General features: G+C 52.8%; 1 protein-coding gene across 2 annotated transcripts in view; it reads left to right on the plus strand.

The window, feature by feature from the left end:
* Positions 1–9,255, plus strand: part of SAP30BP (SAP30 binding protein) — a 32,051-nt gene extending 22,796 nt beyond the window's left edge. Inside the window, exons 5-11 of one of the 2 annotated variants that reach the window (XM_033091654.1) lie at positions 2,783–2,871; positions 5,011–5,102; positions 5,878–5,938; positions 6,411–6,462; positions 7,283–7,341; positions 8,413–8,497; positions 8,819–9,255. In XM_033091654.1, coding sequence (XP_032947545.1) covers positions 2,783–2,871; positions 5,011–5,102; positions 5,878–5,938; positions 6,411–6,462; positions 7,283–7,341; positions 8,413–8,497; positions 8,819–9,000 — 620 coding nt within the window. In that variant the 3' untranslated portion in view covers positions 9,001–9,255. The remainder of the gene's footprint in view (positions 1–2,782; positions 2,872–5,010; positions 5,103–5,877; positions 5,939–6,410; positions 6,463–7,282; positions 7,342–8,412; positions 8,498–8,818) is intronic. The other variant, XM_033091655.1, reaches the window with a different exon arrangement.
* Positions 9,256–12,740: the final 3,485 nt, after the last annotated feature.

A 12,740-nucleotide genomic window follows, 5' to 3' on the forward strand; every position in this document is an offset into this window, starting at 1 on the left:
TAGCTTAGCTGAACAGAGTGGCTTTCACTCATGGTGCTGCCATCGTCAGCCGTTCTGCCTGAACTCAGCTCCTTTGTCCGTCCTCTGGATTTAGGACTCACTCTTAGGTTGCTCCCCTGGTGTGGGAAGCACTTTCGTACGTGTGAACGGCCCCAAGTTTAATGGAGCAAATGAAAGCAGGCAGCTGACCCATTGGTCTTTCCAGCACTGTAGCTGCTGGACAGAGCTGAGCGTGCGTGCCCTGTCCGTCCCCTACAAGTGCCCCGGTGCCCCCCGGGCGTGCCTGGAACAGTGGCACCGGGGTGGTGATCCAGTTGGGTGTTGCATGTCTCTAGGGAGCCAGAGATACTCCAGTGCCTCCTGCTCACAGACCCACGGCACCCCCAGGCGTTCCTTCATTGCCCGCCCGCTATACCGGAGCCCAGCTGACTAACTGTCCTGCTCAGATTGCTCCCTGGCAGCTATGGATTTCGCCCCTGCTGTCTGACTTGGGCATGCACAGGGTGAATACGTGATGGCAGGCCTCCCAGTTCCTACTGTGGCTGCCTTGCTAGAACACCCCAGCAGACCCAGGAGCAGCCACAGACATGGACTGCTCCCTGTGCCTGGGCACAGCTCTCAGTGTATTTCCTGGGAATGGTTTGAGATTCTGTTGCTGCTCAAACAGCCACATGTGTGGGTCTGGTGTCTTCTACTTTAGATTCATTCTGGGACTTGGGAAAAAGAAGCACAGAAAGGTTGCTCCTGAAATCAGGGGGATACATACACTCTTATCTGGTTTCCTGAATGTATCCCTTCATTTGCCAGTTACTCCCTAGGAATTCTCCTGTTCCTAACCTAGGAGCTCAGGAGGGGGTCTCCCTACCCTGCCATACTGTATACCATGTGACCCCGAGTGTGGTGGGTTGTTATGGCAACACTGTCACACCCTGTTTTTCCAAAAGGCTTTCTTTCCTGGCAAATGCCAAAGGGCATTCTTTGTCTCTGGGTCACGTGCTGGCATATGCTCTCCACCCGAGGGAAGAGCTCAGCCTTCCCCGCTCTGTGCCCAAAGCCTGCCCAGGCCCTGCGTGCTTGTGGAATCGGAGGACCAGCTCACCCACTAATTCCACTGCCAGCCGGCCTCTGCAGCCTGCTTCAGCCTCAGGCTGAGAACTCCTGCTTCTCCCAGAGCTGGGAGGAAGGAGGAAATCAGAATGAGAGTTGAACTGCAGCCAGATCTGGGTGTCACCCTTGCTTCAGGAGTCGAGAGACAGAGGACGGTGCTGGGCACAGAGAAGCACGCCGTCCCCTGGTAGCACCTGCTGCTGGGCTGCACTGGAGTCTCAGGTCCACAGAGGCCATGTCACCCCGTCTCGGTCCTCTGGTCCTAACCCAAATGGCAGATCTAGTGCTCTCTGTTCTTGGGGTGCATCCGGTGAGGTTCCACGGACCACAGTGGGAATCGGCCCAGGCGGCCGTGTTCTGGGACTCTGCCCTGGGCTCGGGCCCAGCCTCAGTGCTGGCAGGGTGTGCAGCCTTGTTCGGCAACCGCTGAGACGCGAAGCTGGAGCTGTACCCTCAGCCCTGCTCAGCACCATTCTTTACAGTAACAGTGGAAATCAAAGCACCTTATCTGATAAGAAAACATTAACCCAGCCTTGGGAAAGGAGAAGGGGGAGGCCGTGCTGGGTCATCCCCGGGCCGTCCCGCCAAGCACTTGGGACTAAGAAAAGCCTCGCCCGGGGCTGGCACACAGTGGGTCCCCAGTAAGGACTTGCTGGGTGTTGTTGGTGCTGGCTTGTTCATTCTTCCTGCCCCACCCCGCTCTGCCTGCTATTTGCTCATTGTATGGTCCTTTTCATGAGAAAATGTTTTAAAGAGCACAGACAGACTCTTACAACAAACAGTCCATTGTCTGAGTGATCCAGAGCAGGACTCTGCAGTCGCCAGGGTGACCAGAGGCCACAGGGAAGGGAGCGGGGAGAAGGAGAAAAACTTGGGTGGGCAGTGGTAGGTCTCCGAGGGGATTGTCCCTTGGGAGTTGTGGTTCTTCACATCAGAATCAGGCCTTTTGTTCCCAAGAATGAGGTGGACTGAAAGAGAGTGATTGGTTTATTTTTAAAAGACCCTAAACTATCACCAACAGGTAAATTTTTTAAGTGCCATTTATGCCCAAGGCAGTTTTCAGTGCTTTGAGTCCCAAAGCCCAGGGAGCCCTGAACCCTGCTTCTCCTATATCTTGGGTAGGATAATCCGAGATGTGAAGGATGGCGCCAAGCAACTCTGAGCTTCCAGAATCCTGGGAGGGTGCATGAGGGCATAGCCAGTGGAGGGTGAGCCAGTGTGCACCTCTCTTCCTGCCCTGGGTTCAGCGACTTCACACTGGGAGCTTGAAATTGGCCGTGGCAGGAGAATTCACACCATGGAAGCTGGCAGAAGCTACCAATTGTGGCTGTTCCCTTGCCACCTTCCATCCCCAGCGGTTGTTACACATTTACTGGCACACCCTGGACATACCCTTTCCTTAGGAGTTAACTGCTGTCACGTGGTAGCACGCATTCTTTACACTTGTACCCTCTGCCTGAGCTTCTCTCCCCCAAGTTGGTGCATGCTGGCTCCTGGTCACGTGATTTCAACTCAGACGACACCACCCTCTGAGAGGCTACTCTGAACACTATTTCATAGCCTTTATCCCTCCCTAAAAACATTTTATGTACTTTTTTTTCCCCCATTGTCCGTATGTATCCCCCATCCTAACCCACACCCCCCTATAGAATTTTTCTCTCTGTTCTCTCAACAGCCTCCTTTTCTGAAAGAGTCCGGAACATGTCACCTGATGAAATCAAGATCCCACCTGAACCCCCTGGCAGATGTTCGAATCACTTACAAGTAAGCACAGAGCTTGGCTTCTGAGACCCGTATACATGAGGCAGCCTGGGTCAGGTGTCTGGTTTGGTGTGGCTTTAAGAGGCTTCTGTAAAAGAAACAGCCAAGGTGGAAAGGAGCCTGCAGTGCAGGGTGCCTCCCTCAGCCCGCTCTCTGGAGTTGGCTCTGTACCCACTATCCCCTGGTACTGCTCTAGCTAGGGCACCCCAGCTTGCCCTCAGTGAGGGCCTAAGCCTAGGCAGAGATGACATACCTTTTCTCTGCACCCCGGCTGAGCCAGTGGGATCATCTCAGCAGGAACTTTGCTAAGAAACTGGAGGACCATCAGAATGTAACATGAATTATAGAAATACAAAAACACAAGCATTTTTATGCATAAATTGCTATCCTCTGATTCCAAAACTTCCAGTTCACTAGCTTTTTGTCTGATACAGCTTCAGACAGACCTGACCTGAGGTATTGAAGTCCCAAGGAAATGGAGTATTTAGTGCAGTTACTCCCATGGGAGCAGGACCTCGGGACAACTGGGGTTTACGCCTCCTTTTTAGCCTCTGTGATTGTTTCTGGTCCCTCTGCGGGTCCCCTGTGAGTGGACACCCAAGCCTGCCCAGTAGTGGCATCCAGTCTACCTGTTCTTTGACCCTGTAGGTTCTGCTCGAGCCTCTGGCTGTGCTGCCCGTCCATGGCACCACCCTAACGGATGGGTGATGAATGGGACCTGGGGCTGTGGAATGTAGCAGGCCGGGGCTGTGGTGGCAGGCAGATGCTCTTTTCCGGGAGTCTCCTCCCTTTGCTGAGTCGTCATCCCCCTGCCCACCACTCCCGAGCATAGTGTAATCTTCACAGCAGGCAACAAGTCACAGCATGTAAGGCCAGTCTGGCAAGCTGCCAAGCAGAGACAACCAGCCAGCCTAGCCTTCTAGTTAAGGGCATTTCTCGTCTTTTAGAGCCTCCTGATGGTAGAAACATGACACAATAAACATTTTAGTCCTCCTGAGATGGGGGAACCCATCTGATGGCCCAGGAGACAGAAAAGTCATCTGTAAGATACAGGTCCGCTTCCGTATGCTCAGGCTTCTGTATCAGGCCTCCCTCCATCACCTGTGAGGTGACATTGAGGTTTGTCCCTCTTGGCTTTTCCCTTCCCTGGTAAATGTATTACAAACCTCTCTCTGCCATTCAGTGCTTCCTCTGGCCAGTCTCGGCAGAAAGATTGGCCTGACAAAGGGGTCGATGACCTCTCCTGATGATCCCGGAGGGCGTCACACAGGACTTGCAGCCCAGCCCACCTCCTCTTGCAGGTGAAGAGCGCCCAGGTGTTTTCCTTCTGGAGAGTCTGTGTGTTTAAGTTCCACCACGGGGGGAGGCTGCAGAGGGACCTTGCTCTGGGCCAGCGTCAGCCTCCTGGGCCGGAAGTGGTGCTGCCCTGAGACTTGGGTATCTGGGTAGCACTGATGCCATCTGTTGCAGGCATCGTCTCTGCGGGCCTTGGGACACCTGTGACACTGGCCTGGATCCTTGCCAGGTGCTTCTCCTGTATCCTGTCAAAAACCAGAGCAGAGACCGGGGACAGGGGGCTTGATGAGAGCTGAGCTCTTGACCCCTGACGGTGCCTCTTGGTAAAGTGGCGGGGACCAGCCATCCGTGGCCTCCCCACACAGGACATTAGGGAGTACGTGAGACCAAATCCAAACAACTCGACTCCCTCCTCCTAAAGGACCTGGCCTCCAGGTCCCCTGCTGAGGACTTAACCCGAGTTAAAATGTAAAGCCAGCCTTCAGCCCCGCCTAGCCCGCCAGTGCCCGAAACCCCCCTCTGGATGATTCAGGAGCTGATGAACCAGGTGCGAATTTGTCCATGGCCTTCTCCGTGGCTTCCTTGCCTTAATCTTTTTACTACTCACTTTACTAGCCATCCAGGGGCAGTCAGGAGAAAGCAAACAAAAACAGGCTGGTCTCAGTTTATCTCACTTGTGTTCAGCATTGGTCAAAGGCTGGTGGCGAAAGACTGTGGCTAGAGCAGGGCTTTGCGTGGCTCTGGGGCTCTCCTGTGTTCACATGTCCACATAGCACACGTGACCACAGCCTGGGATTGTGAGGGGTGGGGTAGGGTCGTAAACACCCTTCTTTTTCTCTTCCATAGGACAAGATCCAGAAGCTTTATGAGCGGAAGATAAAGGAAGGAATGGATATGAACTACATTATCCAAAGAAAGAAAGAATTTCGGAACCCCAGGTGAGTTTCCCATGAGCCTGCAGGGTCAGTTGAGTCATTGATGTTGGACTGGGGATCGGGGTGCCCCCATTGCGGTGACAAGGAGAAGCCCAGCTAAGATCTCACCTGAGCCCAAAGAGGCTAGGACACTGCGTTATCCCAGCTGGAGGTTTACCAGTTACGATCCAGGCTGAACACATAAACCAGTATGTGGGGTGGAAACCAAGAGACTGGAACTAGAATGGGGGAGACCCGGCTGGGTTCTCGGCCCTGCTCTGCTCCTAAAGCACAGGACCCCCTCATCTGTGCAACAAGAGGGTTGGAATAGACCATTATCGTGGATTCTTCTTTCACCTCTAAAAAGTAATTGATTCTGCACGCAGGTCAATGGAACAGAGCTGTGTCTGGGTCTTGCTCTATCCAGGGCCTGAGAAAGTGACACACCTGGGAAAGAGTCTGGTGTGGTGACAGCAGGGACCTGCCCTGGCCATCGTGTGGGCCTGAGTGTGGTAGCCCCAACCCAGCCACAAACTGAAGCTCAGATGTCCAGATCAGACCCAAAAGACACAGCCCTCATCTCAGCACCACACTCCTTCTGGCCCCTGGCTAGCCGTCCTTCTCTTTGCCAGAGCGGAGGTCCAGAGGTGACAATGTCAGGCTTGTGGGCATCTCCCCTCCCATCAGGAAGCTTAGAACAGTCACCTGAGTTTCAAGTTTCGTCTGAGCCCAGGAGCTGGATGGTTTTGATCTGATATCTGGGATGAGGGCCTGCTCAGTGCCGGTATTCTTCTTTTAGCATCTATGAGAAGCTGATCCAGTTCTGTGCAATTGATGAGCTCGGCACCAACTACCCAAAGGTATGTCCTGCACATGGAGGCTGAGGGCGGACACCCAGGGCCCCGTGCTCGCTCTGTTGGCTTCAGCCCAGAGCCACCAGGAGGTCCGTGTGGCGGCAGTGCTGGCTGAAGAGCGCAGTCCCATGTCTCTTGTCAGCCCGTTGCTGTGAAATAGTCCAGCAAAGAGACTGCAGCAACACACCGGCCCCTGGGCCCCTGGTTGGTTAGGGCCTGAGTGTGGACTTGCTGTGCTGTAGGCCAACCTGTGGGCAGACACATCACTGCTCTCATATTCCTAGAGACAAATTGGCCACCCCCTTGGCTGGAGACCAGAAATAACGGCTGAGCCCCTGTGACTTTGAAGGCAGGGGCACCCCAGGCCAGGAAGATCCATGCAAAGACTTGGGGGTGGGAGGGGCGCAGACTTGGGTTTCTAAGTCTTTTGTCATCCGATAGCCCTCACCGGCTGCAGCTTTAACCTTTTCTTTTTCAGGATATGTTTGACCCCCATGGCTGGTCTGAGGACTCCTACTATGAGGCATTAGGTAGGTAGCCGTCCACTGTCTATCCGTCCATGCAGTCAGTCGGTCATCAGGCAGGGCCTTTTCTATGTGAGACCGTGTCCGAAGAGCTAGAATGCAGTCTTGAACGAGACAGACCCCATCCCTGACTTTGGAGGTTACAATACAGCAAAGGAGACAGGGCTGGAGGGGGAATGCCAGCAGTGAGCGTGGTGATGAGCAGGGTGCACGCAGGGCCATCTAATGAGCCAGGGCAGTGGGGCGACCTCGCTGAGGAAACACGTCCACGCGGAGGTTTGAAGGTGTAGAAAGGCCAGCCCAGCAGATGAGACAGTGGCCCAGGCAGGGGGCGGAATGTTCTGAGGTCAGCGAGAGGACAGTTTCTCAAGGAGCCCAATAGGGAGAATGGGGAGGAATGTCAAAGGGTCTGAGCCCTCAGGTGACAGGTCTCAAACCAGCCCCTGGACCAGATCTGACCTGTAGATGTGTTTTGTTTGGTCCATACAAGTCTTGTCTTGCTTTAATTTGAATTAGTTGCCTAAAGTCTGCATAAAAATCCATAATGCCAGCTTCTCGTGGTCAGTGGGAAGGTAGTCCACCCTGGGCCCCGGCACCCCCACGGGGCAGCAGTCGGCCACCGCGCAGGAGCAGCTGAACCCCCAGACAGGAGGTGCACAGCCCCCCACCCCTGAGCCTTCGAATTTGAGGCCACACGGGCCTGCAGCAGTCTCAGTGCCTGGGACAAGAACGCAGGGGGTGCAGCGAGCACTGGACTAAGGCCTGTCAGCCTCAAGTGGGAGCTGTTCCAGGACTGCTTTTATGACAGCTTCTCTTGTCTTTGTAGCGAAAGCCCAGAAGATTGAAATGGACAAACTGGAAAAGGCCAAAAAGGAGCGAACCAAAGTAAGTGATGGACAAATGTCCTGGGTGAAAAGGGCAGGTGTTTGGAGTGCACGGTCTTCTGGCTGAGCCCACAGAGCGCCCGGGCTGCCCTCCCCGCCCCTACCCCCACCCAGCTCATGTCTAGTGGCGCTCTGAGCAGCTTTAGGCGTACCTTGTGGACAGAATAGGCCTTACTGGATTTCCAGGCTCTGTAACTCAGCTAGAAATCGTTTGGTTTCTTGGGGTCTGTGGTTTGCTGCTTTGTGCCCTCTCTCTCCTGCCCCTTACAGCTGCAGAACCCTGGTGGCTTTCTCTTAGGGGTCATCTGTGTCTTCCCTGGCCTGAATGGAGGCAGGGATTTCCTGGGTGCACTCTGGTCTATGCCTTTCCGGGCCTCTAGAGCTCACCTTGGTGCCCTGCCTCAGAGCTTCCACGTAGGCCCCCTGTCTGAGGGCCAGATAACCCCTCATTTTAGGACCTTGAGCACCGCTTCTTCCCAAGCAGCATGGGTCCTTCAGGGAACAGAAATTTGGCTATGAGACTAAATGTCCTCAGGGCACTTAATGACCAGAGTCTCAGAGAAAAAGCTCGAGACAGAAGTTCCTCCCACCTTTGGTTTGGCCTGACCCTCCTGCTGCAGCTGCGGCCTCCAGGACGCCGCCCCCACCCCACCCCACCCCTGCAGCCCTATGGGAGCTGGCGCTGGGGGATGATCAGGTTTTCTCATTCTTAACCCTTGACTGAATTTCCCTTCTCTCTCTTTCCCTCCTCTTCCTAAACCCCAGGCTTATTGTGGGGACACGTCTGCAGCCCCTGGGGACCGGAGCTGTCCTTCCCCTATGCTGGCGGGCAGGGGTTCCCCGGGCGTGTGCAGAAGCCTCGTGATGCCGGGAGGGATCGAATGTCCATTGGGGAATGCTTTCTTCAGAGTAGTAAAGGTCCCCTTCACACGCCCCAGGCAGTCACGGCAGAGCTGCTGCTCAGTGTGTCCTTTGTATGGTGCCAGACTCCTGTCCCCCAGGAGCGGACAGCTGGCAAAAGGATGCGGAGCAGCCACTTTGCCCGGGTCTTCCTCTTTCCTCTCCCCTCCAGATTGAGTTCGTGACAGGCACCAAGAAGGGCACCACGACCAATGCCACGGCTACGACCACCACCACGGCCAGCACAGCTGTTGCAGGTAGAAGACAGCTTTCTGCTTCCTCAGATGGAGTGAGGGTTTCCCTGCCTTATGTGGGGGAATAGACCCCACGGGAATGTGGGGGCCCCCCCTGGAGATCTGGGCCTCGGCTCTGCCTTGCCGTGTTTTTTTTCTGAGCCTGGAGTTTTGGAGCTAACTTTGGAATGTGGGGTGGGCTCCCCGGTTCACCGACTGCCGGAAGGCTGTCTGGCTGGGGCCCCTTCAGTTTCCGTTCCCTAAGCTCTGACCTCTGGCCTTCTGGGAAAGCGAGTGTTTCTGTTTGGTTTGTCTTGGTCCTGACTTCTGTCGCCTTATTCCCAGATGCCCAAAAGAGAAAGAGCAAGTGGGACTCGGCCATCCCGGTGACGACCATAGCGCAGCCCACCATCCTCACCACCACGGCAACACTGCCAGCTGTCGTCACCGTGACCACCAGTGCCAGTGGCTCCAAGACCACCGTTATCTCTGCTGTGGGCACCATTGTGAAGAAGGCCAAGCAGTGACCTGAGGGACCACTTCTCCTTTCCGTTGGCGGGAGAGCTGCTCCAGGACTTGACAAGACTGTGGGGCCCAGTGACCGATGCCCAAGGGGAGGTGCCACTTCATATATTCCAGGACTGGGACCTGCTCTCCAGATGCCACCCCCAGAGGAACCGCTGTGGCATGCCAGCCAGGAGAAGGACATTGCTGTAGAGAGGGGCACTGTGGACAGTGTCCCCGCACGTGGGGTCTGTAGCGCTATTAAAAGTGCTGTGTTCGTACATTGTGGCCTCTTGGATGCACTGGCCTCTGCTGTGGTCTGTTTCAGGCAAATGCAAATGCTCAGGCGCCCTCTCCATCTTCTCGGTTGGATTATTACTCAGGTTGGTGAGGGGGTGACACAGGAAGTTGCCGCAGCCATTCCCCGAGTATACCACTTGACATGGGCAGGTGGGGGTCCAGAGAGTGGGTGAGACCCCGTGTTCCCACTGTCCTGACCCCCAAGCCAGCCTGTTCTCAGACAGGAGCTGAGGCCTCTGCTCCCTAAGGGGCAATTGAGCCTCCCTGACCACTTCTTGGACACACCCAGGCTTTGAAGGCAAGCCTGTCACCAGAAGGGCTGGGGTTGATCCCCGACCTGCACAGGGAGGGGAGAAGCGTCAGCGCTTGGCCAAGGCTCCTGGTCCCTTGGTGCTGAGCCAGCACGGCCAGCAGGCTCTGCACGGTGGGGGAGATGAATCACCTCCTGCCCTGGCTGGGGGCAGCTCATTGTTTACACGACAGCCATGCTCCTGGGAGGATCTTGCCACCCCACCCTTCCTGTGCCTGTTATCTCTGCCCCACAGAGGCCCCCAGGCAGCGCCGGTGACTGCTGGGCTCCTGGGCCCAAAACATTTCCCAGCCGCCTCCAGTCCAAAGGGGACTCGTTTGCCTTCTCACTCTGGCAACGCTCCAATCCAGCGGAAGGGCTGAGTGGCGGGGAAGGAAGCCTGGCTGTGAAGAGCCGTGTTGCTTCCGTGGGACACTCGGAGGGTTAGAAAGGTGCTCCTCAAATTGCACCTGGTACTGTTGCGTGGCCAGAGGAATATGATGAACCTGCCCCTGCCGTCCCCAAAGTGAAAGTCGAGTCACACTGTTCCCTCGCCATACACACACCACTGCGCGCTAGGGGACCCTCTCCTTTGATGGCAGTTTACAACCCTGGAGAGAGGAGCTGCTGCCCCCTCAGTCCCAAGAGTGTCTCATAAGGGGTTTCCTGCCCTGTGGCCTCCAACACGGGCCCCACCTCAGCACAGGGTCACTGTGGAGGTTATTTGGGACACGGGGGACAGCAGTAAACGTAGCTGACGACTGCTATGGAAAACAGTATGGTGGGCCTCAAAAAATGAAAAATGGGACTACTACATGAGCCATCCATCCTACTCTTGGGTATATGTCTGGAAGAATTAAAAGCAGAGTCTCAGTTATATTTGCACACCCATGTTTATAGAAGCCTTATTCACAATATTCAAGAGGTGAAAGCACCCAGGGTCCATGACAGATGATGGATAAACAAAACGTGGGATGTACATACAGTGGAATATTATGCAGCCTGAAAAAGGAATTCTGACACGTGCCGCACAATAGATGAACCTGGAGGATATTGTAAGTGAAATAAGCCAGACACAAGGACGAGGACTGTAGGATTCCACTTATCTAAGGGAATCAAATTCATAAAGAAGGAAAATAGGAAGGCAGTTAACCAGGGCCGGGAAGGAGGGGGAATGAGCTATTCAATGGGCGGAAAGTTCCAGTTTGCAAGACAAAGTTCTGGAGATGTTCCGCCAAATGTGAATGTACTTAACTCTGCTGAACTGTACATTTAAACATGGTTAAGATGCTAATTTTTATGCTTGAACGACAAAAAAACATATTTTGGGTTGCTTTGTAATGCTAATTTTAAAACTTGGTATAACTAAAAGAAAAACATTTACCCTATATTTTTGGAAACACACAGCTTATCCCCCTGTTGATAAAGGAAATCTCTCTTTTTTTTTTAATAAGAAAGATACCGTCAATTAAATGTAGGAATGGAAAATCACCATTCTTCAACCCCAAAAGAATAATTGGTTCAGGCCAGGATCAACAGTGGATGCTAAAACCCTTTGGTGAAAAGGTTGTTGGGAACCTGGCAGGGTGACAAAACATCATCACCTCCTCTAGATTACTTCTTAATCACAAAGTGAAAAATGTATTTCTACAATGAAGATAAATGGCAGTCGCTTCCTTAATCACCACTAACAGTGAGGCAACTGACATTACATGCAACCCAATTAAAAGCACAACCTATGACCACCTTGCCAAAAAAGGTTTTACCTGAATCCAATCAGACTTCTAGACCTAACTTCCAGTTTACAGGAGGCTGAAAAAACAAGTCCAATGACACAGGAGGAAGCAATCAGACAAATCCAGACAGTGGGACATTCTGCAGGTCAACTGACCTGTCTCTAAAAGGTCAGTGTGGGGGGGGGGGAGGCTGGGGGAGACTGTTTTAGGGTAAGAAAGTGAAAACAATCAAATGCATTACAACTGAAACTAATATAGTGAATGTCAACTGAATTGAAAACATAATTTTTTAAAAATCAAGTGCAATGGGTGACATGGATTGGACTCGAATTCAAAAGGAAAAAATTGTAACACATCTTGGGGACAACTAACAAATTTTACTGGGTTGAATTACAGATATTAGGACATTCTTTTTCATTTTCTTAGGTGTGATAAAGTTATTGTGGTTACGTGGGGGGCTGTTCTTGGGAGATGCATGCCTGGAGTGCAAGAGATGAAATATCATGATATCTTCAACTTAAATTCAAATAAAGAGATATATGAATACATGACAAAGGTATAAATAAAGCAAATATGGAAAAATGTTAACTCTTGAGTCTAGGTAAAAATGCAGGTGATCTTTACACTCTTCTTTCAACTTTTTTATATGTTTGGAAATAGTCAACATAAAAAGTTGGCAGGGGGGGAATCATACCGTGTTTCCCCGAAAATAAGGCTGGGTCTTATATTAATTTTTGTTCCAAAAGATGCGTTAGGGCGTATTTTCAGGGGATATCTTATTTTTTCATGTAGAACAATCTACATTTATTCAAATACAGCCATGTCATCTTCTTCTGGAACATCGTCATAACGTACTAAATGCGTCCATCTGGCTGACGATCTTAACTGGGCCTTGTTTTCGGGGTAGGTCTTATTTTCAGGGGAACATGGTAATTTCAAAGCGGGTCTATTGGCAACCCCCAGCCCTGGTTAGAGACCAGGCATACAGACTCTCCACCTTCGAGACCTCTCCCTCAGTTGGACGGGGTGGTCAACACTGGGTCTCTAGTCCCCAAACTCTTTGGATCACACATCCCCTGTCTATCATTTAATTTGTTTATTTATAGAAACATGTACTACTCTACCAGTAAACAATGCACATTGTCAAGCACAAAAATGGTGGATTGTCTGGCACAGCCCTGGAGAACACACAGCTCATCCTGGAGCTCCCTGAGCTCCATTCCTCTGGGTATCCCCAGCACCTGGCTTCAGAGTTCATTAAATGCTTGTAAATGAATAAGTGATTGAACAAATGAGTGCACAAGTCCTACTGGAGCCATATGATAAGTGCCGGGGAGTTGGGAGCAGCAGTTGAAGGGTCGTGGGCTTCTCCATCCTGTGCAAGGGCCCTCACTCTCTGGCCGAGCCTAGGAGGGAGGCCCTCTACATGCACCCTCAC

Source organism: Rhinolophus ferrumequinum, chromosome 21 (genome assembly GCF_004115265.2).
Source record: "Rhinolophus ferrumequinum isolate MPI-CBG mRhiFer1 chromosome 21, mRhiFer1_v1.p, whole genome shotgun sequence".
NCBI lineage: Eukaryota > Metazoa > Chordata > Mammalia > Chiroptera > Rhinolophidae > Rhinolophus > Rhinolophus ferrumequinum.